Source organism: Canis lupus, chromosome 32, assembly GCF_048164855.1.
Source record: "Canis lupus baileyi chromosome 32, mCanLup2.hap1, whole genome shotgun sequence".
NCBI lineage: Eukaryota > Metazoa > Chordata > Mammalia > Carnivora > Canidae > Canis > Canis lupus.
The window spans coordinates 5,431,280-5,458,582 of NC_132869.1; the positions used below are offsets into that span (position 1 = coordinate 5,431,280).

Sequence of the window (27,303 nt, forward strand, 5' to 3'; positions counted from 1 at the left end):
GATCATATCCAGCCCGTAGGCCCCTCTGCCTACTTCTGTCCAAAGCTCTTCCTCCAAATCTAGTGGCAAAGCCTCGGGTGGTCTTATGTCTGTTTCCTCAGTCCCGTAGCAAGTTAGTGATGCCACTCCATTGTGTTCTGATGTGTCCTGCCCCCCAGTTCCATGCCTTCCATCCATGGTATTTGCTACCTTTTGTTCATTGGAATAGGTTCTAAGCCAGTTTTTCCAAATGTTGACATGTCCTGTGGAATATAACCCTGCTCAGCTCACACCACTGCTGGTAGCTGCTCAGTGCCTCCCTGCTACATGTGGAGGGCATTACAGGCCCTTCCTTGTGGCATTCAGAATTGCACCCAGTGTGCTCCAGATTGGAATTAATGCTCTCTTCAAGCCAGGTTTGAACTACCTGCCATTGCCTGCGCCTACCATGAGCCCGTCTGCATCTGCTTCTTCCACTTGACATGTCTCACATCCTTCTAGTAGGTGTTCACTGGCACTTGTTATAAATTTACAGATAGTCCTTGCTTGGAACGAATGTGGCTTTAAATGAGAGTTTCATGTGTCTGCCTGAAGCAATATAACTGTTGAATTTTTACTTGTAGCCTATTTACATAAGGCGATACTGCTGTTTAAAACATTTCTGGAGGTAAAAATTATTCTTTCCTTGAAAACAAGAAAATTTACTTGTGAAACTTAATTGTTTTTTGGTATGGACTATTCAGGCACGCAGTGTATCTATACTGAGTATGTGGATGAGAGCATGATAATGCAACTCAGCTGATTAAACTTTGATTTTTTTTTTTTAACCGGGGATTAATAGGGGTGAGCAAATTACCCTAATTCAGATATATTCCCCATAAGCATTTTCATCTGCCAAATTGTATCCTTTTTTAAAGTTTCTGTTTTCTTTTTCAAGAAACTTTTCCTGAGGGACACCTGGGTGACTCAGTGGTTGAGGGTCTGCCTTTAGCTCAGGGCATGACCCCGGGTCCTGAGATCGAGTCCCACATTGGGCTCCCTGCATGGAGCCTGCTTCTCCCTCAGTCTGTGTCTCTGCCCCTCTCTCTGTGTCTCTCATGGATAGATAAATGAATCTTTATTAAGAAAGAAAGAAAGAAAGAAAGAAAGAAAGAAAGAAAGAAAGAAAGAAAGAAAGAAAGAAAGAAAGAAAGAAAGAAAGAAAGAAAGAAAGAAAGAAAGAAAGAAAGAAAGAAAGAAAGAAAGAAGAAAGAAAGAAAGAAAGAAAGAAAGAAAGAAAGAAAGAAAGAGAAAGAAAGAAAGGAAGGAAGGAAGGAAGGAAGGAAGGAAGGAAGGAAGGAAGGAGAAAGAAAGAAAAGAAAAGAAAGAAACTTTTCCTGATACTCAACAGAAGGACTCATTTTGGGAGATTCCTACAGGCTCTATCCCATCCACACACGTTTATCCTTGTAGCACCCCAGGTGCTATGCTGGGTGCAGGGGTTAACAAAATGCATAGAAATAACCCCTGGCTACAGGCCTTCTGCATTCCCAGCAGAGGAGGGAAACTCTTCTGGTACACGTAGTAACACAAGTTCTTTATGAGACTCTCTTCCTCTGTGTAAAATACTTGTGTTAGGGCCATGGAAGAGGTACAGAGCAAGGACTTAAGGATCTGAAGTTCAAAGGGTTCCTTCCAGAGCAGGAAACCAATCCCCTAGGCATTTGGGGAAGAGCTGTAAGGAGGGAGGAAGCCACAGTATGTTGCCCCCAGTGGCTGGAGCACAGGGTACCTGGGAGAAAAGTGGAAGTGGTAGGAGATGAAATTGGAAGCATAGCTTGGGTCCAGGAAAGGAATGGGCTTCAACATCAGGCTTACCTGGATGGACCTTACCTGATACTTAAAGGAAAGACATATGGGATATTGTCAACATCAAAGTACAATGTTGAGACACATGGTTTTAAAAAAATAATGGTGGTGGTATGACGTACAGTAGATTGGTGGGAAAGATGGAAATTGGAGATGCAAATGAGGTTGATGTTCTGAATAGATCCCAAAGTACCTCGGATTTCTCTGAAGACCTCTGAGGCATTATTTTTTGTAATTACAACTATGTGTGCATATACCTTGACTGTTAATAATGCTTCCTGAAGTTGAATTTCGAGCAGGGTTTCCTATCTGAAACACTCATGAATTCTGGAAAGTTTCATTTATAACATAAACTACTCCATAGTTGTAGTCTGCTTTCTCTAATTCTTTCCAGATGTTAAAGGAGATAAGGCATTAACAAGCATTAAAACGCATTAACCATGTGTGTACTTAAAATCCTACTCATCATCGTTCATTGGAACCATTCTGAGTTCATACCAGGCTCTATCTAGGTGCTATGCCAAGCATACATATTCCCTCATTTCGTCTCTTCAGCATATGATAGTAGACTCATTTGATGGATGTGCTGAGCTTCGACACTTTAACCTGTTAGGATCACATAGGGAATAAATTTTGCTCCTTCCATGACAGTCATCTTGGTCTCTTTCTGTACCTTAAGCTTGTTCCTTCCTCAGAAAAAGAAACTTCATTTTGAAGTTACCTTTCCCTAGAAAGTTCTCCCGAACATTTTACAGAACTGACCTCTTCAGCTCTTAGCTTACATGTTGCCTCCTCAAAGAAGCCTTCATTGACCATCCTGTGTCATGCTGCTCATTTCTCTACTTTCTTCACAGTGTATTGTTATCTGAAATAAGTTATTTATTTTGTATCCCTTCAGCTAGAGAATAAATTTTATGAGATCAGAATGTCTGGGTGGCTCAGTGGTGGAGCATCCGCCTTTGGCTTAGGGATCCTGGGGTCTTGGGATCGAGTCCCACATTGGGCTCCCCGCAGGGAGCCTGCTTCGCCCTCTGCCTGTGTCTCTGCCTCTCTCTTGTCTCTCGTGAATAAATAAACAAAATCTTTAAAAAAAATTCATGAGATCAAGTGTTTTGAACCTCTTACACACTTTTGATTTATATAATCACAGCATTTTAGAACAGTTTCTAGAACTTAATACACATTCAACAAATATTTATTCATGGGTGGGTGAATGAATGAATAAATGTCTCCAGAGCCCATGCTTATTCTCCAGGCCCATCCTCCAGATGTTTTCTTGCTGCTGCCTAGCACACTGGAGAAGAATTGACTGATGATACAACCTGTCAAACTGCATATCTGGGACCTAGACTGATTAACTTTTAAAAACCAAATGTTTACTCACCAGAAAAACAACCCATAGGTCATTCTCTTTGTCATTAGTTAAGATCACTTGGTTATATCTAAGCTTGCAATTCATAGAGTATACCTACAATGTAGGATTAATTTAGCAGAGAACTTCTCTGATAGACTGTAGAATTTTAGCTTTTCTTATTGCATTCCCGTTGGCCAATTTTTGTAGGAGAAGGTTGGAATTTACATAAATTAGGCCTTGTTCCTAGTTATTTTTTTAAAGCACCAAACAGGCAGAAATTCATGGTCTTTCTAATGAATTACTGAATTCATATGATCTCCACACACAAAATAACCATCCTGGGAGGGTAAATTCTTCCATTCTTTCCTCAAACTACATTTTAATTTTGTGGTTTCAGATTAGGCTTTTTAGAAGTGTGGTTTTCTTTTGTCTTAGTGGAATCTGAGCTGACTTTTTCACTAACATGTTAACCTCTTCTTTCCCCACTCTCCCATATCTAAGAATAGCTTGTTGATTAACCCTAAGTTAGAGAAGGTGGCCTGCGAAGGAATTTTAAGTACGTTTTTTGGTGTTCTGTGAAGTTATGTGATCTTAGCTCAGTTCATTAACTTTATTAAAATTGTATAAGGGGGTTCATATATGATTCAGCTACAGAAGATGCAAAACAATTTGAAAGGAACCTGCCCTTTACCTTGATCCCTACCTTCTCCAAAAATCATGGTGTAATGCCAATGAATGGAATAATGGTTGACAAAGCAAAATTTTAAGGCATTCTAAATATCACTGGTTGGTTTAATAAAATTAATTAGCCTGCCATGGAGAAAATTTACTAGCGTGCTGGTTAATTTCACAATGTAAAGTCAGAGAAGGGAGGTGGGGTTGAGAGAACAAACCTTATTAGTTTTGAATAATTATTTAAAGATGTGGAGCTGCCTATTTCAAACACTTTGATTGCCAAATCCATTAAGGCTTTACAATTTCAGTGTTTGTACCCAGCATATATGGGAAGGAATCTCTCTAGATGAAATCATAAGCATATATGTTAGCAGTTAAGTGACTTAAAGATATAGAACAACAAGTAGAATCCTAATAAAACCATGGGAATGACAACTTGCCTTAAGACTAACTCATGGGAGGTTTCCATAATCTTAATTTGCCATTGATGCAATTATTGCTTTTTCTTGTCTTTTTAATCCAAACAAGATGTTTGCAGTGGCCATGGAAAGGTGCCTAAAATCACATGCCTGAATTCATTTAATTTGCCAACATTGTCTTTTTTTCTCTCTTCCTAGTAATGGGCAAGAGTCAGTTCTGGTGCATTAGGTACTAAATCTCTTCAATTACCAGCCGGGAAGAAAGATTTAAAATTGTGCTTCAAACCTACAAACTGATTTCATTTTAAAGCACAAACACTTCTCCTGTGGAGCCTAAATTAAACTGCAGAGAGGACACGGAACTTGAGGAATTAAACCAGGCAGGGCCACGGCTTGGCTAGCGATAGGAGCCATTTTGGTTTCTTTCATCGGAGCCCCCCTGGCACAAAAATAAAAGCAGCAAGAAGATGTGGAAAGACGCAACTTGTATAAGAAAGTGCAGTGTTACATTGCCTGGAAGCTAGACGTGGAGTGTGGCTAGCATGCCAGTGTGGGGGAGTCTAATCAAACCTTTTATCTTGTTCTTCCTCTTCCTTTTTGGGTACATGGCAGCCATTTTCAACGTGGACGACTCTGTGGTTGATCTGGAGACCCTGGCAGCCTTATATGAAAATGTGAGTATCGAAGACATGCAGAGGCAGAGTTTTCAGGTTTTCATATCTTCTTCACTAATTTAAAAAACGTTGAATCTAAAAAATGGTTATATGTGACTCCTTCTGCCCCCCCATCACTAAGTCATTCATGTTCTTTTGCAGTAAAGATTTTGACATAGCAAGGGAGAGAGAAAGGCAGTTTCTGTAAACGTATGCTCAAATGAGAGCATATATGAAAGAAAGCACTAGTTCCCAACCCCACTGTGGTATCTGGGTTAGCAGATCTCTTTGCACACCTGCCTGGGAGGGTGGTTCAAGGTAGAGACCCCTTCCATGCCATGGAACCCAGCCCTGCACCTTATTGTCACAGCAAGTGAAGTTAAACTACCAGTTTCCTGTGGTGTACAGCAGTGTCTTCCTCTGAGGAATGAGAATACTAATACCACCTTGGATGATTACTTTTAGATTAGATGCACTAATGACATTGAATGTGAGAAGGAGTATAAGATGGTGGGTGTGAGCTTTGGATTTAGAGTCAGACAATTTTAGATTTGAGATCCCACTCTACTATTGACTTCTGAGTGACTTTGAGCCAAATTCCTTAAGCCTGTTTGATTGTCAGTGCAATGGGGATTATAAAGGTCTCTATCTGATATTTGTATTAAAACAGAATTCGATATGGGTAGCAGTAGCAATATATTTTGAAAATAAACAGCACTATACACATACGAGGTCTTTAAGTTTGGGTTATGTGTGGAATAACCAGCAAATTGGCAGACCCTCTTGAGAAGATGACACAGGAGAATCAGAATTTCCATGGTTGTTAACATTCCTGATTCATTGACTCTGTTAGGATTTGAAAATAGAGTGAACCAGATTCTCTTTACTGAAGCAGTGGTATTTCCCCAGAAGTTGCCTGGAACCCTAATAGTGTGCCCTGGTCGCCGAGCTCAAAAAAAAAAAAAAATTATTCATTTCAGTGCTATGTCCCCTGGGACCTTAAGTCCCTTAATGAAAATTTCGAGAGTATGATAATCCAGCCTTCTGGGATTGCCAGTTCCCTACACATTTTCACATCCTTTATACATATCAGGAGCTGTTTAGTACAATTCGGTGGTAACTTCTCCCATTTCATCAGTAAGGCTTTTGTTAATAGACAAGAAAGTGCACAAATACCAGGCCTCTGGGAGCTGACAGTGCATTTGTTGAGTACCTGGAGGACAGCGTGGTATCATGGGAGAAAGAGAGGTTCTGAGTCAGGCCCTTTTTCCAGTCCTTAGTACAAGTTTGATAGAATCATCTGAAAAACAAAGATACAGTAATTGATATTGATGGATTTTGTAAAAAGCAAAGTGCCTTCTAGATTGCCTTTGTTGTTACCATGAGCTCAGGACTCTGCACATGGGCAGCACTTGTTAGCTCACAGTAGAGGAAACCTGCATGCAACTGAAATTGTTGGATAAATTGAGAAAATACATAACTAAATGCCAAAATAAGCAGTACAGATGAGCGTTCACAAAACTCAGAAAAAGAGAAGGTTGAGAATAGAAATTCAAAAGTCAGGAGCCTACGTAAGTTAGGAGGACTGTTCTAAGGGTCAGGAAATAAATGATAAGGACAACTGGCTGATACTTGTTTCCATGGGAAAAGACGGGATTCAAATGTCCTGACTTCTCTATCCACCTACAGTCGCTCGTTATGACCATTTGCTTTAGTCAGTGGTTCTCAAATGTTAGCGTGCATCAGAATCACTCAGAAGGCTTGCTGGGCCCCACCCTTGGGGCTTCTTATGCCTGGGGTAGGGCCAATTGTTTGCATTTCTAACTAGAAACAGGTGATGCCAGCGCTGCTGGTCCAGAGACCACACTTTGAGACACAGTTGCTCTAGCTAGTTCTCACTGTTCATTTGTTGTGTGCTTTGTTTGATATCTATTTCAACGCAGAGAGCCCAAGAGGACGAACTGGTTAAAATAAGGAAGTATTACGAGACATCCAAGGAAGAAGAATTGAAGTTGCTGGATAAACCTGAGCAGTAAGGACCCTTGAACACTTTTCTTGTAGACCAAAAGGACAAGTGCAATCTCTGTCCTCTGGCCGCCCAACTCTGAGTAATTGCACCTAAACTGTGCAGTGAGCTAAGTCCTAGCACCACCATTCCCATGACCTATTGCGTGCAGCAGAATGACCTGATTGCCGGGAAAAGCAGCCGGGAGATTTATGCTGCTGGATCTAATATGTCTCAACCCCTTCCCCCACCCCTCATGATTCCCCTTTCTTGTTCTAGCAGCTTGTTAATTCCTCCTAGACTAAACATTCTGGCCAAAAGAGTAACTGAGGAAGGAAGAAGTCATTGCTCTGATTAGGGTTCTGCTGATGAAGTTAAAAAGATGAGGTTAGAGTCATAGGATTCAAATGGATTTTCCTAAGTGTTGTATCTGGAAAACGTAGCCCGAACGTGCCAGCTTTCCCCCAGATCCCTCCACCTGCTCTGTCCAAATGACAGGTGACCTTTTCATCCTCTGTACATGTGCTTGTTTTTCTGTTCAGGGTCTAGAGTTGTTTCTCTATGGTTTGAGCTGTCGCACCACAGCCTTTGAAAGCCTAGCCCTCTAATGAGGAACTGAGTGACTCTCACCTTGGCTGGGCTCTTGGGGTCTGCAAGCCACAGATAAGTGTATGGAACCCTGCAGCCCTGGGACCCTACCTACCTTTTCATGGCCCAGAACTGAGAATGTGAAATGAGCCCAGAGTGAACACAGGGATCCTTTGCCTGTTACCACCTCAAGTGTTTCCATTCATGTCCAGGTCAGGCCACTCCCCACAACGTGGAGATGAGGCAGGGGATAGAAAACAAAGTAGAAACTAAGAATTATGTTTAGGGTAACAAGTGGGCTCCAGAGACATCGAAGTTCCTGTGTCTTGTTTTGAAACTTTCATGGCTTGCCCTTGGATCCACTAGAATACCCCACTCCCCTTGGATTGCCTGGGCATTTAGGTCCAGGAAAATATCTCTAAATGAGTGGGTGGGGATTTCTAGGTTTGCCCAGTTATTGGCAAGCTTTCATGATAATTTTGAGAACCTTAGATGAATTGTTCTCACATGGGGCAGAATCCAGGAACCACTCCCCACTCCACCCCAACTCTGCCCCAACTTAGTTCATGAAGCCTAGGGATATTGTGAATCAGTGCAAATGAAGTTCTAATGCCCTTCTGGTCCACTGATTTGAGCTACCCTCCCTGCCAGTTCCTGCCCCTGTCCTGTGATCCACTCCCAAGTCATGTTTCCTAAAATAATAAATCAATTCCCACTAAGATGCTAACGACTGAATGTGAAGTGCCTAATAATGGGATATTTAGACACTGACAAGGCCATAGGGAGTTTTTGAAGACTATCCTAGTCTGCTTGCGCTGCTATAACAAAATATCCTAAACTGGGTGACTTATAAACAACAGAAATTTATCTCATTGTTCTGGAGATTGAAGTCTGAGTTTGGGGTACCATTACGGTTGGGTTTTGGTGAGAACCCTCTTCCAGCATGCAGACTGCCAACTTCTCTCGGTATCCTCCCGTGGCAGAAAGCAAAGAGAAGGAAACAAGCTCTCGTCTCTCTTCTCCTAAGGGCACTAATTTCACTAATGATGGGTCAACACTCATGACTTAATTACCTCCCAGAGGCCCTACCTCCTTAACCCATCACATTAAGGGTTAGGATTTCAACATATAAGTTTTGGGGGAGCACAAACATTCAGTCCTTAACAGGGACAAAAGGACACATCAAGCATTTGGGTAGTCCCAACTATGCTACATTGAGCAATGATCTCTAAGCCTGGAGTTTGCACACTTTTCATGTAAGGGATCAAATAGTATTTTAGGCTTTGTTGGAGGTACTTAAATCTGTTGTAGTGCAAAAGCAACCATAGACAATACATAAACAAATGGGCACGACTGTGTATCAGTAGAATTTTATTTAGGGACACTGAAATTGAATGTTATACTATTTGTGTAGATGTCATAAAACATGATCTTTCCATTGATTCTTTTTCAACCACTTAAAAATATAAAAACCATTCTCAGCTGGTGGGCCATATAAACCCGAGTGACAAGCTGATTTTGGCCTGTGGGCTATAATTTGCCAACTCCTGCTCCATGCTCTGGGAGTGGCTGACCCAGTGAAATGAAGAGTGGGTTTCTGCCACTATAAGTGTTCCCCTTTTCCTTTTAGGGTAATGTCATTCTAGCATTATGTTTTAAAATTAATTGCCAGGAAACAGAATAATGGTGGCAGGTCATTAAGAGGTAACTTATGATTCCTGCTTTCTCTACTGATGATTTGGATAAGAGAGCATTTTCAAAGTTTGTGAATAGTCACAGCAGTGAGGCTTCCCAAAGATGCTAAGCTATCACTGACAGCAAGAGGACTGTCATGTTGTCCTGGTGGGGTGATGTGCTCAGATTCAGTTGCTGGTAGGTAAGGTGGACAGAGGTTAGGGCTTCAAGCCTGAGTGAATTTCACCTTTGCTCTTGACCTCCTGCATAGTGCAGCATTTGCTTGATTTTAGCCAGAGTCTGATTTCCTGGCAACTCACTTGCCATCGGCTGGCTCCAAGTTAGTTGACTATAAGCATGTTTTACATACTGGAAAATATGAATCATTTGTAGTTTCAACATTGCGATTTCCTAAGATCCTTGTGATGCTGAGTCCTATAAATCATAGCATGGAAAGGGTGGTCTCATCATTCACCTTATCAGCCTTCTTGCAGCCCAGTGCCAGATTTAGAATGCCATTTCCCACACAGTAGTCATCTGCTTGGGCCCAAGCTGCCTGAGAGCCATTCCCTTCAAGGATGGCCCTGAACTCTTTGCATTCTGCTTTAGGATGGTGGTGAGGTGAGATGAGACTCTATTGGGTTTGATTAGGTCAAACACATGCTTTTCATGGCCTAGATTGAGGATACCAGGTGCAGCCTATCGAGATGTTCCACTGGAGTCCCCACTTGCCTCAGGGACCTCACAAAGAAAACACATTGACTTGGTGAGACAAGACTCTGTTAGTGTACCCTTTGTGGAAGAACAGTATACATTGTGCTGTGTACACGGCCCTTGTTCACACACACCTGATATGGGACCATTTGGGTGTTAAGGGGATGATAAACTAAATGTGAAAACAATGGGCCAAATTGCATCATTTCACCTGTCAGCTTAGTCGATGCTGTGGATGGGGATCCCACACCACGTCACGTGCAGATCTTTTCTCCTACAGACAGAGTTGCAGCCCTTCCTGGGAAAATAAGGCTACACTGGGAAAGAATGAGAAGATTCCCCAGTTTGTGGCTTCTTTGTGGTTGTTTAGTCCTCTTTATAACTGGCCCTAGGTTATAAAGGTACACTAGTCCAAAAGAAAAATCAATCTAGACCTATTCATAGGTACCAAGGCCCAACATCCAAGACCTATACTTGGGGATTTGTGGAAGAGTTCTTGTCCCTGCCCTCATGGATAGAGTATAAAGTGCAGCTGAGGTGAATAAGATATTTATCAGACAGAAGTTTGCCTTTGAGGTTAGTTGTACCTCAGGTACTATTCCAGATAAATGAGAAAGGTGCTATGCTACTCTAACTCAAACCTTTGCCTGGCTATTTTGGGACACAAAGTCACATAAAATCATAGTTTTTCCAAATTTATGTCTCCAGTAATTCTTATCCTCACATTCTATCAGGTGTCCAAGCCAAAAACCTGCAAGTCATTCTGAATGCTTCTCAGCATCCCTGGGGTTGGTCAGTTACTCTGGTTCCTGCCGCCGGAGTAGCTCTCATGCGCTGGCCTCTCTCCACTCACCCCTGGCCCACCCTCCTAGAACTCTGCAACTGCCATCCAGAAAGTCTTCCAGCCTCTACTCTGCTGCCCCCTCCAACCAATCAGCTGAGCCACTGCCATGCTCGTCTTTAGGACAAAAAGCCCAAAGTATCACTTCTCTGCTTAAAACCCTTCATTCGTTCAGGAAAAGTTTAAACCCTTTATTTTAGAATACAAAGCCCTGTTTTATCATCTGACTTCTAGTTATCTTCCCCTGCATTCATCCTGCCTGCGCCTTCCCTGACAGTTGCTCATATGTATCTGGCACAAGCACCAGAGGGATCCAAGGAACCGTGGCTGACATTGTCCATCTAGGGCTCTGATCCGGATGCCCTGCACATGGCTATCATAAGCCCCCATTGTTGATAATACTTCCCACACTCTACGGTAATTGGTGATTTATTTTTCAGGTTATCAACAAGGAGCTGTGTGTAAGTTAAATTCTATTCTCAGGTCTTAGCCTGGTGCCTGACACACCATAAATGCTTCATACGTGTCTAAAAAATTGACTAACATTCTTGGTGACTCACGCTCTGGTATTAGTTTTCACTGACCTATTCCTACAGATCTATCCAAAAGTAGTGTAGTATTCTTGAACTTCCCTTCGCCCTCTAACTCTGGATATGTATTTCAGACCCTTCTTCATGTGTAGAGCTCTGGATCTTTCAGGCTCTTTGAGAAACTTCCTCATCCAGTTCCTAATCCCAATAAAGCTTTATCCTGAAGAACCTTGTGATTGTTCTTCACTCTTTTCTGGGTAATATTATGTCGGTGAGCCAATGGGCATGTCTCCTTATATTGGCCCCAAACCTCCTTTTCTTGAGACTAGTTATAAGTAATTATTCATCTAGCATTTCATCCTTTTCACCTATGTTCTTGTTGATGAGCTGAGGTGTCGATCTGAATCTTCTCTCACACGCTCTCCATAAAGGCTTCACTTTCTCTGTGTGTTTATTTAAACTAGAAAATTCATGTACTCTGCAGATCTGGGTCCTTTTTGGGGAAGAGTGTCTGGTGGTTACTGCAGGAAGAGGAGAAAGGCAGGGCATGACACTGGAGGTAGCTCTTGGCATTATCTGAATAAGTAAAACTTCCCAACGTACCCCTCAGGACCAGATGCCACCAGTCCCACAAGCTTTTCACTGCTTATATTTGTGAAAGCTGGTGATACCCCTGATTTGGGTCACAAGTGAATCAGTGGTTGAAACCTTATCTGTAAGAAACAATTTACATATAAGGTATAATTTTTCATCTTGTCCCAATTCAGAGTACCTATGGGTTTCTGCTTTTACATCTCATCACATGGCTTTCATAATAATGAGAAATACAGAACTTTAAAACAAAGGTATGTTTATTTATATGGGCATTCCTTGCTTCATCTCAGTATCATTAAAAGAAAACTGAATAAAGGGGCACCTGGCTGGCTCAGAGTCAAGGCAGGCAACTCTTGATCTCATAGAGCTTACTTAAAAAAAGAAGAAGAAAAAGAAAGAAAAAAAAAAAGATTATGACTTGGATCCTGAATGTAGGATACATTTTTTAAAAAGCTAATAATTAGAATCTTATTAAAATACAAGTCTCCCTTAAAAAAAGCAAAGTAGGGATCCCTGGGTGGCGCAGCGGTTTGGCGCCTGCCTTTGGCCCAGGGCGCGATCCTGGAGACCCGGGATCGAATCCCATGTCGGGCTCCCGGTGCATGGAGCCTGCTTCTCCCTCTGCCTGTGTCTCTGCCTCTCTCTCTCTCTCTCTCTCTCTCTCTCTGTGACTATCATAAATAAATAAAAATTAAAAAAAAAAAAAAGCAAAGTAAAAGAGGTACCAAGTATAAGTTAAGGAAACTGCCTTGGGTATGGAAAAAAGAAGGAATCAGCTTTGCTCCTATGGAAAAGCATTCTTGGTGTGAGATCGCAAAATGTCAAAGTAATGATGTTAGGCATTGACCAAGACTTTCAGAAATATCAGTTAATCATCATTTCAGCCCCAAAATGAATTTAATAGGTGTTAGTGGATTCTCTCCTCTGAATTCATGACCAACTCTCTCCGCCCATTTTAGTTTATGCCTCCTCTTCTGGTAGTTGGCCTGAAGAGTGCGTAGCTCTTCCAACTTATTTTTGCAAAGGGCACCAGTGCCCAGCTGCTCAGACAGTGAGCTTCTGTGTGTAGATTAGTACTCACCTTCAGCTTTTAAAATGTCTCACCATAATTTTTAAGATTGATGTCCACTTAATGAGTGCCTGCTTTGTTCCACTCACTGAGCTATGAACTCTGTCTTCATAGGTAAGCTGATGAGGAAAAGCAAGCAAATATCTGTAGAATAGGGTCTCTGTAGACTATTGTCTAATTCAGGGAAAAGGAATAGAAGTAATCTCACTTTAGGAAGAGACATTTTGTCATTTCTCTAGACATCTGCCTCCAGCCTTCATTTGACTTTGCCTGTGTGAAATAGACCCTTAAAGAGTGCTGCGTTATAAAGGGAGTTCATTATGTATTTATTTTCATGTGCTCAAGGTAATGCTTTTTATTTGGGTTTGATCTTCTGTTTGCACAGCAGGAGATGATTCATGGTGGTTCAGTATAATTGCATTAACTTTCTGTTCCTCAAGCACCTTATACACCGTACATTTATATACCATCATAGAAACCCATTTTTTTTAAAAAATGTCTTTATTGTCAACAATAGAACACAGACCCTTGGAGTACCTCAGGTGTGCCTGTCAGAGATATTTTAGAATTGCTAAATTGACATCATCAAGTAAGGAATGCTCTCATGGTGAATCTTTTTCAGCTGTCTTTTTTTTTTCTCTCTCTCTCTTTGTGATTGCATGTGAAGCGAGGTGATTCATTATTAATTTTTGCAGATTTTTACACGAGTTAGCCCAGATCCCGAATTTTGCTGAACGGGCTCAGTGCATAATCTTCAGATCTGTCTTTTCTGAGAGTATCACCTCCTTGCACCGAAAGGTAGAGATCGTCACAGGAGCTTCCAAGGTATGTTTGCTGTCTGATTTAAGAGGCTAGTTTTACTCTAGTAAAGGAGGAAATAGGGAGTGGAAGAATCAACTGGAATTCTTTTGTAGAAAACTTTTGGATTTAAGATTATGTGTTTTTTTTTTAAGTAGAGTTATGATGATTATCTCCAGTGTGAGTATGTGTGTGCATGCAGGTGAATGAATGAGGAAGAGAGGAGGAAAGTCAGATGCAGACTGATGGGGAGAAGGAATAAAAAATGACTCTTCTATAGCCATCTTCTTAGGTATTCCAGATACCTTCTCAGGTACATACTGGCCATGTAAAACTAACCTAAATAGCGTAGTTTGCTTGCTACTCATCTAACTGGATTGCCAGAGATTTTGTGTTAGACCCATTCACCTGATCATCTGAAATGTGTCTCCATAGTGAAATAAAAAGATTCTAGAGACTTGGTAAGCGAAATAAATTATTATGATAATGAGTGGCAAACAAATACGTTTTTGTGGGCTTTACCACACTGGTAATTCCTTGTAAATTTTAATATTTGTTTTTTCTCACGATAACCCATGTCCTTAAGAACATGATAATCCTCTCCACACATACTACAATATTTAGTTTTTACCTGAAGACGTGATTCTTTTCCTTCCAAAGTATAAAAGATTTCAATAAAGAAAGTATAAATACTTCCCAGGTATAATATACACCCTCTAATAACACCCTAAAGGGCAGGAAGAGAGGTTGGCCTAGAGCTGCATTTGCCTTTCATTCTTTACCCTAAAATAAAAGAATATAAAGTCAACTAAAACTGTAAAGAAGCGGGGAGTGGGGGAGTATCAATTTTTTAAAAATTGCACTTTGAGAAGAAAAAGAAGAGGAATAAATGGGACAAGGAAGTGAAGAAAACCCTACACAGATTGAAATTGTTCAAGTTAATGGACATATCGCAAGTAATAAACATATGCTTAAAATACTATTATTGTGGTTCACCTCTGAGGATTATACCCAGGGATAAAGAAGAATAGAGTTGCTATTAAACCTATCCTACATATAACTGTACTGTTTATATAGAAACATTGTCCAAAAACAAACCCTCAAATGATATTAAACCAATCCTCTCTGCTTAGAAATCACCAACTGTAAAAGTCTGACTATAACAACTCTCTTTTTGCAATTCACAAATATTTTTAAGTATTTAAAAAATAAAACTGGCTGAAGCAAAAATGTAAATATCTAATCTGCAACGTAGACACATGCACAGTTCATAATTCATCAAAAGGATAGAAAACGATGACTGATTAATATGTTTTTTTTCAGACTCTTATGTCTTAATAAAGTGTATTTTCCATTTCACCAGCTGCCAATCCAGCTAGCACCATGCCACCAAACAGCCTGATGAGTACTCAGTAAATTTCTGTTGTTGAATGAACATAGGTGCCTTTGAAGTTCAGCTCTGTAATAATTGGTGTTTGCTGTCACAGGGTTTGCTGCACATGAAGAGTGTGAAGGATATTTTAGCTCTCATTCTGGCTTTTGGAAATTATATGAATGGAGGAAATAGGACTCGGGGACAAGCAGATGGATATAGCTTAGAAATTCTGCCCAAACTCAAGGACGTCAAAAGTCGGGTATTTATTTTTCATAATTAGATTCCATAACTTGCCATTATATTCCTTCTATATCGTTAATTAAAAAAAAAAAAAATCTTGGTTGCTCCCTTCATCTCCTTTCTCCTGCTAACAATACATTTTTTTCTTTGCTTCCTTTTGATGTTTGAATAAAGATAGGTTTTTCATGTTTAATCTTACTGAGATGACAAAACCTCCAATATTGGTTTGACCTAAAAGAAAACAATTGGATGTTGAACTGTAATGAGAGAAGAAAACAGCGCACAGTATCCATCAGAGCACAAGGCTTGATTCTGTTGGAATTTAGTGTCAGCTACTTGTAATTTACTCATTCCTGAGTAGGGAGCAATGTTGAATCACCAGTTGAGCTGAGCATTTGAATTATTCTTTTGCCCACAACAATCGGGCTGGGGTCTACTGTCAAACTCTCAGAGGCTGATTATCATTTGGCTCCACACCCCTGCAGAGCTCCCTCTTTAGAAACAACCAGCCCATATCTAGGCGTCCCATGGGGAGCAGGGGGAGTGAAGGGAGGGCCAACACACAGGCAAATTAGAATTAGACCCATGTGAACAAGACACAAAGGCTGCCTTGTGGGAGGGCCTGCTTGCCCCCGGCCTCCTAGGGTCATAAAGTGGCATGGCGTTCCTTTTAAGCTGTCCTGATTGTTTTTCAAGCCATTAAGAACACACATTTTTTTTTTGAAAGGTGGGAAGGGAGGGATGGTTTTCTGTTCTAGTCCCTGGTTCCCTTTGGCACTCCCCTACTCCCTCCTGTCTTGGCTTTATGCCAGAAAATAATGAGCCATTCTGTGTATTTGTTTATTTTAGCAATCACCTCAGAGGTCTTATGGATTATCTGTTTGGGTTTTCCCCCCCAACAAAGAATAGCAAGTGTCATTTCTTTGTATAGATGCCATTAAAAAAAATTGATGAGAAAAAGAAGAGAGGGGAAATCTTGCCAATCACAAACAGAAGTAGGACCAGGTATCACGAATTAAAAGTATTAGGGTCTCAAACTGAGATTTCAGTACTCAACTACATAACATGGTAGTCTCATGTGAATGATTTTCATTTAAGTTTCTCTTTTAACCCTAGGATAATGGGATTAATCTGGTGGACTATGTCGTGAAATATTACCTGCGTTACTATGATCAGGTAAGAAATGCCATTATATGGAAAACTACACTAATGGGGTTCCAACTCTTACACGTTGTTGGCATTCAGAAGTTGGATGATGGATGGATGGATGAATTTCAAGTCCAACACAGAATTTGAGAACTATCCAGGCTCCTTGGTTTACAGATGGGAACACTGAAGCCAAGAAAGTTTAGTTGACTCTTGTAAAGAGAAGCATTATTCAGTACCTCTCAAACCACTGACTCTTAACCTGCTAATATAACACAGTTTTAGAGAGACCCCTGATTATCTGGGTGCCACCACATCGTGAGTGTCTCCGTGAAATCTATATCCGTTCAGTAATTGGTTGTGTCTGAAACTAGTTCTGGGCTGCAGACCAAAATTTAGGAAATGAAAAGGCAGTAATACCCAATACCTTATCAGTAATGTTCATCTGTGAACAAGTTAAAGAAGTGGAATTTGAAATCCATCCTCTCTGCTTAGATTACATTTGCAATTAGAAAAAAATTTTTCAGTGGGAATCCACCTGAGCACAGTTTTCTATGTTTTATTCCTTCTCATTAAATTGAGAACAAGGAGTCCTAACTTTGAGAAGAAAGAGGCACTGTTGTGTGGTGTTGGGAAATGCAGCAATCAATATGAAGGGGGAAAGTCTCAGGAAAACGTTGTCCTGCTTAGCTTGCCACATGAGCATAGTTTTTCTGAGGCACCAAGGGAAAAAAAGTAGATTCCAGGGCCTTGTTTTCAAAAGACCTATAATTCCACCCAGAAGACAAGCTAGGTACTGATAAAATCTACTGTCTTGTCTCCTCCCCTCCTCATCTAACCCTTCTCAGTGTATCTATAGTAAATCATCTCCCACCCCCCTTAAACTTCTCCTGTTTCTACTGAGGAGATTATCATTTAGTCATTCAGGCATGAAACTTGTCCTCCTCTTTGGTTCCTCTCTGTCCTTCAACTAAATTGTTTCTCATGTTTCTTCCCTATTTTCCATCCCTATGCCCCACTTATCCAGGCTTCTTTTCAATAATTTATTTTATTTAAATTCAGTTAATGAACATATCATGTATTATTAGTTTCAGAGGTAGAGTTCAGGGATTCATCAGATGCATGTAACACCCAGTGCTCATTACATCACATGCTTCCTTTAATGCCCATCACCCATTACCCCATCCCCTAACTCCTCCCCTACAGCAACCCTTAGTTTGTTTCCTAGAGTTGAGATTCTTTTATGGTTTATCTCTGTCTCTATTTTCATCTTATTTTATTTTTCCCCAACCTTCCCTCTGATCCTCTGTTTTGTTTCTGAAATTCCACATGAGTGAAATATGATAATTTTCAGAGCATTTAATCCTAAAGCAATAGAACACACATTCTTCTCAAGTGCACATGGAATTTTCTCCAAAATAGATCACATACTGGGTTACAAATCAGGTCTCAACTGATATCAAAAGATTGAGATCATTCCCTGCATATTCTCAGATCACAATGCTTTAAAACTTGAACTCACAAGAGAAAATTTGGAAGGAACACAAATGCATGGAGGTTAAAGAACATCCTACCAAAGAATGAATGGGTCAACCAGGTAATCAAAGAAGAGTTTTAAAAATTCATGGAAGCAAATGAAAATGAAAACACAGTAGTTTAGAACCTTTGGGATGCAGCAAAGTTGGTCCTAAGAGGGAAGTTTATAGCAATATAAGCCTTTCTCAAGAAACAAGAAAAGTCTCAAATACACGACCTAACCTTACACCTGAAGGAGCTGGAGGAAGAACAGCAAATAAAGCCTAAACCAGCAGGAGAAAAGAAATAAAAAGGATTAGAGGAGAAATCAATGAAATAGAAACCAAAAGAACAGTAGAACAGGTCAACAAAACTAGGAACGGGTTCTTTGAGAGAATTAACAAGATAACCCCTAGCCAGACTTATCAAAAAGAAAAGAGAAAGGACCCACTTATCCAGGCATTAAGGTAACTCACTTGAAGTATTCCTGTTGTTTTCCAGCCCGTCTCCCCACCATAGCCTTCATTCCCACTCCAGTCCATCCCACACCCAAGGCCTGACCAGTTTTTATAGTTCTGGTCATATTATATCACTTATTTACTCAAAAACAGAAAGGGCTCCTCATTTGCAAGCAACTTAAAACTCTACCTAATTTTTTTTTAAGATTTTATTTTTTTATTCATGAGAGACACAGAGAGAGAGGCAGAGACACAGGCAGAGGGAGAAGCAGGCTCCATGCAGGGAGCCTGACATGGGACTCGATCCCAGGACTCCAGGCTCACACCCCGGGCCGAAGGCAGGCACTAAACCACTGAGCCACCCAGGGATTCCCAACTCTACCTAATTTAACTCCAGTCTTTTACAACCATGCTTTTATTACTTTCCCCCTACACACTCTCTGTGATCCAACTCAAGACCCAGTGTTTTCCAAATACACTCTATGTTTTCTCACACTTAGGTTTTCAATCCGATGTTATCTCTAACTGGAACTATCCTTGTCACTAGCCTTTCTATTGATCTTTTGTTTTGTCTTATTAATACTCTCTTGAAATAATAAATCAAAAGGCCTTTTGGGAAAAGCTCCCAGTAGCAACATATATATTTGCAACATATTAGGTAACACACTTTTAAGAATCAACATGGAAAGGACAACTGGTCTCCTTTCATTTAAAAAACAAAACAAAACAAAACAAACCCATAAGAGACTGCAGGCAATTTACCCAAACAGCAACGACAAAAAGAAACAGAAGATTTAAATTGCCAACTAGGAATATAGAGCTAGCAATCTAAATGGATCAAACCTTTCTCAATTCTATCATGAATGGCTGAGTTATTTTTTGTTTAATATCTCTAGGTATATGGGACCCATATCTTGACTGCCCTTGACTCACCAAATTGCATTCTATAAAGGGTGCCTTTAAAAAATTCCATATAAAGTTGCCATGTATTTGTCAAGCTGTCTCCCCAGGGAGCTGTGCCTACTTATAGGGGACACTTTTTCCTCATTCATGCAAATGTGCAGTATGAGTTAGCAAAACTTTAACCTTTCTATATCAGAAGCCCTAGAAATACATATGATCTTCCTAGAAATTTTTATCCTAAGGAAATAAATAAGGACATGTATCACTATTTTACTTATAATCATTTGTAATAAAAAAGTATAGCAAAGTTTTTGGTAGATGGCCAAAGCTAGAGACTAAGGTCAAAAAATTATGCTAGAGTTATAAAATGGAATAATACACTGCCATGAGAAGTATATAGGAGAAAATGTAGTGGCATTAGAAAATACTCTTGATCTGCTTTTATAATACAAACATACGTTTAATATAGAATATAATTTGATAATAATGTAGAATAAAGATGCATAAATGCACAGAAAAACCTGGTATATCAGCCATATATATAAATGTTTGATTATCTCTGTGTGGTAGGATTGGAAGAGATTTTTACTTTCTTCTGTCTTTCAGTTAGACATAACGAACATGAGTCATCTTTGTAAATGGGAAAGAAGATCAAATAAAAACTAGTGCAATCTTACATGGCCCTTCTTCCATGGACCCTTTGTTTACTTCCTCATCTTTTCCCCTTTAAAGCCTGGGAACACTTGGGTTGAACCTCTGTTGTGATACGTCTTACTCTGCCCTGCATGTAGATACCAATGAGCAATTGCCTGTTAGCTTGGCATTGCTCCTTGAGGTCCAGAGCTCATTGTTGTTTGTAATTTAGGGTCTGACAAATACTTACTGGGTTGAATCTACTGCAAATATCTACAAGAGGGCAATGAGTAGCATCTGTAGATAACTAGGTGCAAAGTGGTGAGAGCTTTTTTTCTGGTAGAATAGGGCAGGCATGTTGAAGCTCTGGCAGTATGCAAATAAATGAAGTTCTGACAGCAGGTACCAATGTAACAGAGGAATTATCCTGAAGAATCTTGAGAAGTACCCTTTCTCATCTAGCATAAGTAGAATTACTTTGTAGTGTCTGTCTCAACCAAGTCAGATGCATTATGTTGGAGGGCTGAAATTTGCCAGTGAAGTGTGATTCATGAGGAGAGCTGAATGCAGTAGAATTGACTTCAGAGCAAAATCTCACAGTAAGAGTAGTTTCAAATATGGGATGGCCCAGTTTGGGGAAAATTCAGAAGTCAACATTTGTGTGCGGCTCTCCCGGTTTTCACTGTGCAAAAATCCATTTCACTCAGCAAGAGTATAGAATTATGTGATTTATTAAGCTATCCCCTCCCCGTAGGAGCATAAGTGATGATTTTTGTGGTTAGTGGTGATGAGCAATTAGCTGAATAAAGGTGAATCCTGCTCCAAGCCTCCTTCCACTCATGCTGGTTTTTGGTCCAAGTCTAAGTCTGTGAAGTTTACAGAATTTCATCTCCAGCCATGTCTTTTGAACTCTAATTGAGCAGCTTTTTCAAGAGCTACTACCAGGCTGATTTGCTCAGCAGCACTTTCTCATTTTCTAGCTTAAAACAAAACAAAACAAAAACCCCTGAAGCCAGGACTGAATATGATAAAGCTTTGGAAAATAGGAAGAGATAATATACATGAGTTTCCAATGTAGATTGCCATGGAGTTTTGTGGCAAGCATCTTAGATGATTTCCATCCTGGCACTCAGACTACAGTACTGCTTCCATTATTTTGAAAGGAGCAAAATAATTTTAGGGAGATAGGGGGACAAAGTACACTGATCATGTAAGATATTTCAGTAAAACAAGGAAAACCACCTTTCTTAGCATCTCAAGTGAAGCTAATGATCTTAAAGGAAGGGGACAGGTCCAGAGAATTCCTGAAACCGCAAGAAAATATGACAGTAAGTTAGTTGTCTCCTGCTAAAGGGTACACACTTTTCAGAACAACCTTTTACAGGCTATATGTAAGGGTGCCAAACAAAGTTTGAGAGGCCAGATGTTGTATGCACTACCAAGAATAAAACACAATTACTGCCATCACAGTGTTTATAGTCTACCAGAGGACACACATAAGCTAATGTGGCAATGTTGAAAATGATGTTGATAAGTGCTGTGATAATGGTACACCCTAAGGACTCTTGGAAACACCCACATGCTGGGAGGTGAGAGGTGATCTTGGAGGAAGTGCTATCTGTCTTAAGACTTGAAGAATGATATGAACAAGAAGGCATGAAGACTTTGTGTAGAAGAGTTAGAAAGGGATGGCTTTATAGACAAAAGTCCAGACATAAGAGAATGTGGCCAGTGCTGTCATTTTATGGATGTTAAGGGGAGGGAGGTTGAGATAGGGGAAGGTAGAAGACGGCTGAGGGCATAGACAGAGGCCAGATCATAAAGTGCCTTATAAAGCAGTTTCAGAGTTTGGAGTTAGTCCTAATGGCAGTAAGAGAAATGGAATGTGAAGGAAAGCTGGCAGAGTAGCCTGTGTGGAGAGAGGAAGGGCTGAAGACTGCCTGAGATATGCAAGATTCAGAGCTTACATTAAACAACCTCAGGGAGAAAGCAGATGGGACTGGAAAAGATGTATTTGAGGCCCAGCTTTCTTTCCATGTGTCTGAAGCTTATTTCCCAGCTTAGATCCTCTACGAGGTAGAGTTGGGGAGCTTGTCAAAAACTATGGCCAACCATGCCCTCAGCAAGTATCCAAGATAAGCCAAACAAGATTTGACAAATCTTTATAAATATGTGAAGAATTTGATATCTCACACACACACACACACACACACACACACACCTCTGAGCTTTAAGCTACAGCAAAAGGTAGGGAACAGCATAAGGCAGCGTGACTGTTTCTCCCATTGCGGTGCTGTCTTGTCCAGCACCTTCCAGTTCACACCCATTGCCATACCTCACGGATAAGTTATCTAATTGCTGCCATGTGAAACTCGAATAGGGACTTTGAATTTAAGTACTTTCATGTGTCCCTCCCATGTCTTTTTCCATGGGAGTAGGGCGTCCAAGATCAGGACATACCTGACAATTTTCTCTTTGACTCATGAAACAAAATAGAACAAGACCCATGCCAGAGCCAGAGCCAACCTCAGTATCAATAAGATCAAAATGATACTGTAGAAGACACAAAAGCATTTCTGAGTAACCAGTCCAAATTTAGGAACAGCAGAGGAGTGTTTCTCTGATTCTTATTTGCACATCCAATAAAAGATGTTTCGGAATTTCAATTGAAAATGACAATCGGAAAGTATAATGTACTTTTGTTAACCATTGTCTTTTAGGAAGCAGGAACAGAAAAGAGTGTTTTCCCTCTGCCCGAACCACAAGATTTCTTTCTGGCTTCCCAAGTCAAGTTTGAAGACCTCATAAAAGATTTGAGAAAACTCAAGAGACAACTAGAAGGTAACAGGAACTCTTCTGTTATTATGATAATAGCTAAGATATTTTATTTTTTTAAATGATTGAAGAGGATCATTGATGTCTGGTTCACAGGGTGGAATTGCTGCAGAGTTCAGTTATGGTGCACCATGGCCCTCATGAAACTTTCCATCTTTTAGGCGCTATTTGGAGGCACTGGGTTTGCATAGCCCTTTCTTTTATTAGTGTTAATTTGTGCTTCTTATGTCTACAGCTTTTACATCTACATTTTCTAACATATAATAGATGTCATCTTCATGATAAAAGCAGCAACCTTTTTATTGAATGCTTACTATCGTCTCATATTATTACAATGACCCTAATAAGCAGAAACTATACCGACTCCATTTTGCAGATGAGAAAAATGAGGTTTAGAGAAGTTATGTTTGCAAGCCAGCAAGAGGCACATTTCCTGGGCTCTGATCAGGTCCATCTGATTAGAGCTCATGTGGTTTCTAGGCTAGCTTACTACACTGCCTTATACGCATCACACATGTGCATGCACACATCTCTGTTTATTCAGTTTCTGTATAGGAATCTAATAAAAATGGCAGGACCCGTAGTTAGCATTCTGTTTTAGTTTAATTTACATTTTTAATTGTCCACAGTGTAATGCTGAGAGTCCTTTTTGGCTTTTTTTAAAAGGTGAAAATATGTCCCTCCTGAGCAGGAATGTTCCTTTGGCATTGCTAGAGTCTTGTGTTTTCACTGTGGAGACATCTCTTTATCCAAGTATATAAATACTTGCATTGGAGCTTGTATAACTCCAGTTGAAGAGCTCCATGGAGGATTTAGGGAGCGTGTTAATGTGGAAATGGAGCACAGAGTGCCAAAAGGCGAGCTTGAGGAAATGAAGAGCTTGAACCAGGAATATTTTTACATCAAGACATAAAATAAACATTTTAAAAATGTTTATTGTGCAAGAGAGCTCAGAAACCCAAGTCTCAGATGAAGAGCTGCCTGGAGATGGAAGGGACGTGGGACAGAGCTCCTGGTGGCAGGGAGGGCCGCTTAGTTTTACTTTGGGCATAAAACTTGCTTAACTGGGAGTGATTACAAGGGAATAGAATATATCGACCTTGTGAATTATTTTTAAAGTAACATGTGGATTTTTTTTTTCCACCCGCTGATGTGGTTGAAAGTGTGTGTTTGACCAAGTGGCTGCTTCATTTCGGAATGCGATATATGAACTTCTGGTCATTCTTTTCCCTCTCCTAAAAACCTGACAGTTTTATCCTTGTCTAAGATGAGGCACTTGGTTCTTGTCATAGTTCAACAGGGCAAGCCATACTGGGATGGTTTCTTCTGTGGCTCTCCAGTGGCAGAACTGGGGCCCAGGCCAGTCCTCCGTCTGGCTACAAGCTTAGCCATAGCTGAGAAGAGCCTTGCTTGTTCACCCCATGGCTGCCCCTGAACACACAGCCCCTCTAGCCTCCTGGCTCCTGGCCCTCTCTTGTGTAGTTTTTTGAGCAGAAACCTGATGTATACATGATCATTCCTCTTCTGCCTTCCTTAGAAGGGCTGGCTTTTCTGTGCATCCTGGCTAGGCCGCCTCCTTTGACATCTGCAAGTGTTTGGTGATTGATTAATAATAAAGGGATGAGAAGAGTGAATTGGATGACACCTGGGTGGCTCAGGTCGTGATCCCAGGGTCTTGAGATCAAGTCCCCACGGGGCTCCCTGCCGGGAGCCTACTTCTCCCTCTGCCTGTGTCTCTGCCTCTCTCTGTGTCTCTCATGAATAAATAAATGCAAAGAGTAAACTGGGAGGACAGGGAATAGGCAGGTGTTCCCACAAAGGCTCCCCCCTTTGGTGGATCTTATTTTCTGCAAGGAGATCCCAGGTGCCTTTGCACACCTCTTACTACTCAACTGATACATTTCCTTAGTCCATTTTAAGGAACCACAAGAAGTTCTGAAACTGGAGGACCCTCTTTAAAATGATGGAAAACCAAACATTGCCTTGGTTGTTTTTCTCCTCTGTACCGAGCTTCACCAAAAGACACAAGGTACCACAAGGCAAAGAGGAGTGGAACTCCCCACCCGCCCCTGCATACACATTGGATATTTAAACAAAAATGCCCTGCTAATCTTTAGAGATGCCAGTGTTTTTCACACATGAAAGGTACCTAGTAAATATTTAAAGAAAATACAGACCATTGGTTCTCTAATGAATTTCTTTTTCTCCTAAATGCCATCTGGCAAGATGGCCAGAGTCGTGGCGGTCCGTTTCATCGTCCTTTTCCATAAGGCCTTGGTGTGAGCCTAGATTGAATGTTTAATTGAAGAGGACATAATTTTCACACATACACAAAGATTTGATGAGGCTTTGAGGTTTATTGTAGCCATTAAAATGTCGTGGCTGCTGGCAAAACCCCAGAAAATGTCTAAAGCTAAACCAGATGTGATTAGCAAATTTCAAGACATCTCAGGCCCCATTTCTCCAGGCAGGCACAGTCCTTCAGAAGAAAACAGGTTTGAAGCACACCTTAGCAAAAGGGTATGAGTTACACTAGAGTTGTTGGTTGTGCAAATTTCACTGCTACAAATGGACATTGCCATTGAGCATCTTTCACAGAAACAAGAGCTCTGGAGAGCACGCTTACATAGGTAGTTGATAATCGTATCAGCTACAGTCTATTATGCAATTATCATATATCAGATGCTTTGCATAATCATCTCTTAATCTTTCCAATGACCCTGGGAAGCAGATATTGTTCTCAATCTCTTCCAGCACGAGGAACCCAAAGTTCGTGGTGCTCACATTACTTGCCAAGTTACAAGTGATGACCGAGCCACCTTTTGAAGCCACATAGGACTCTAAGGTGTGTGCTTGTGATGCATCCTACCTGGGACACAGAGATCTCCATATCTCATCACAGATCAAAATGGAAAGTCATGTATTCAAGGCAGAAAGCCTCATGAAGGTACCTGTGACAAAAGGAGGGTCACTGAGTGTGTGCATCTGCACACATGTGCTCTCAGAGACATGTGTAGGCCCTCAGACCAGAGGGAGACAGGAAAGAATTTACTTTGGGTTCAGATGGGAGAGGGAAGACGTATGAGAAAGATGGGACATAAAAATGAATAGATACATACACACACAAAAGTGAACAGACAACATTACTGTGCTCTGGATTAAGAATTTTGGCTCTGGAACCAGATTATGTACGTTTTACTGGTTCAGTGGAAGCAAGGTCTTGTCAGGTAACAGAACCATAAAGAAGATTCATTTTCTGACCAGCCAAATGGGACAATTACAGAGCCTGCGTCAGAGGAGGTAACAAATGCATGGTCTGTTAGTAAAGAAAACTTTGGTAAAACTGATTAGGGATATGTACCTTTTCCTGGAAAATGCGCACCTTGTAGAATCATGCCCATATCACTGAGCAGCCTGCTGGATACGTTTGTGGAACATCTGACCTCCAGAGCACTTGTGGTCTCTTTTCTACCTTGTGGAAACAGAACCAGATTCTTGGTGCTTGGGAACATGTTCCATGTTTTCTTTACTCTTCCATATCCCCAAACGACACAATAATTTTAACTTCCCTGATACTGTGATAAGTAATAATTAGGGGGAAAAATGATAGGAGTGGTTGCTATCTTTCTTGTTCTTTGGCCTTGTTTGCTGGCCAGAACTCCCAAGGTATTTTTACCAACCCGTATGTGGTAGGCAGAATAATGGCTCCCGAAAATGTCCAGACCCTAATCCCTGAAATATATTACCTTACATGGCAAAAGGGAATTTTGCCGATGTTGCGTTGGGGAGATTATCTTGGACTATCCAAGTGGACCTAATCTAATCACGTGGATCTTTAAAATGAATCTTTAAACACTGAGAATTTTCCTTGTCTGCGGCCAGCGGGAAATAGTACAGTAGAATGATCAGAGAGATGCAGTATTGCAGGCTTTGAAGATGGTGGAGGAATGTGGGAAGCCTCCAATACTGGAAAAGGCAAGGAGCAGATCCTTCCCAAGAGCCCCCAGAAGGGAACACAGCCCTGTCAACACACCTTGATTGCAGCCCAGTAGGCACACATTAGACTTCTAACACAGAGAGCTATAAGGTGATACGTTTGTACTGTTTTAAGCCACTTAAGTTTGTGATAATTTGTTAGAGAAGCAATAAGAAGAAATGCACTGTGCGATGTATCCTTCCTGATTGTGCCACTTAAACCAGACACATACACACCTACACGTGCACACACACCCCGGTGCTGAGGCCATAAGATGTACAATTTCTCAAGTAGTGGCATTCACCAGTATTGCATAAAATGTGAATTGGTGCTCTCTGAAGAAAGAGTCCATAATCAAACAAGCCTAGAAATGCTCTATACTAAAATCATGTCCTAGGGATTCACAGTACACATGAGCTGATACAAAGACTCTGTGAAATCCTGAGGTGAAAAAACAAAACATAATGGTTTAATTCTGTTT

General features: G+C 40.7%; 1 protein-coding gene across 24 annotated transcripts in view; it reads left to right on the forward strand.

The window, feature by feature from the left end:
• Positions 1 to 27,303, forward strand: part of FMN1 (formin 1) — a 433,864-nt gene that overhangs the window by 269,350 nt on the left and 137,211 nt on the right. For all 24 annotated transcript variants that reach the window (XR_012022366.1, XR_012022361.1, XR_012022362.1 and 21 more), the window contains 6 exons: positions 4,888 to 4,949; positions 6,872 to 6,960; positions 13,639 to 13,768; positions 15,229 to 15,375; positions 16,473 to 16,532; positions 22,732 to 22,852. Coding sequence is in view for 14 of the 24 variants with exons in the window: in XM_072808314.1 (XP_072664415.1) it covers positions 4,888 to 4,949; positions 6,872 to 6,960; positions 13,639 to 13,768; positions 15,229 to 15,375; positions 16,473 to 16,532; positions 22,732 to 22,852 (609 nt within the window). In the remaining 10 variants the exon portion in view is untranslated. The remainder of the gene's footprint in view (positions 1 to 4,887; positions 4,950 to 6,871; positions 6,961 to 13,638; positions 13,769 to 15,228; positions 15,376 to 16,472; positions 16,533 to 22,731; positions 22,853 to 27,303) is intronic.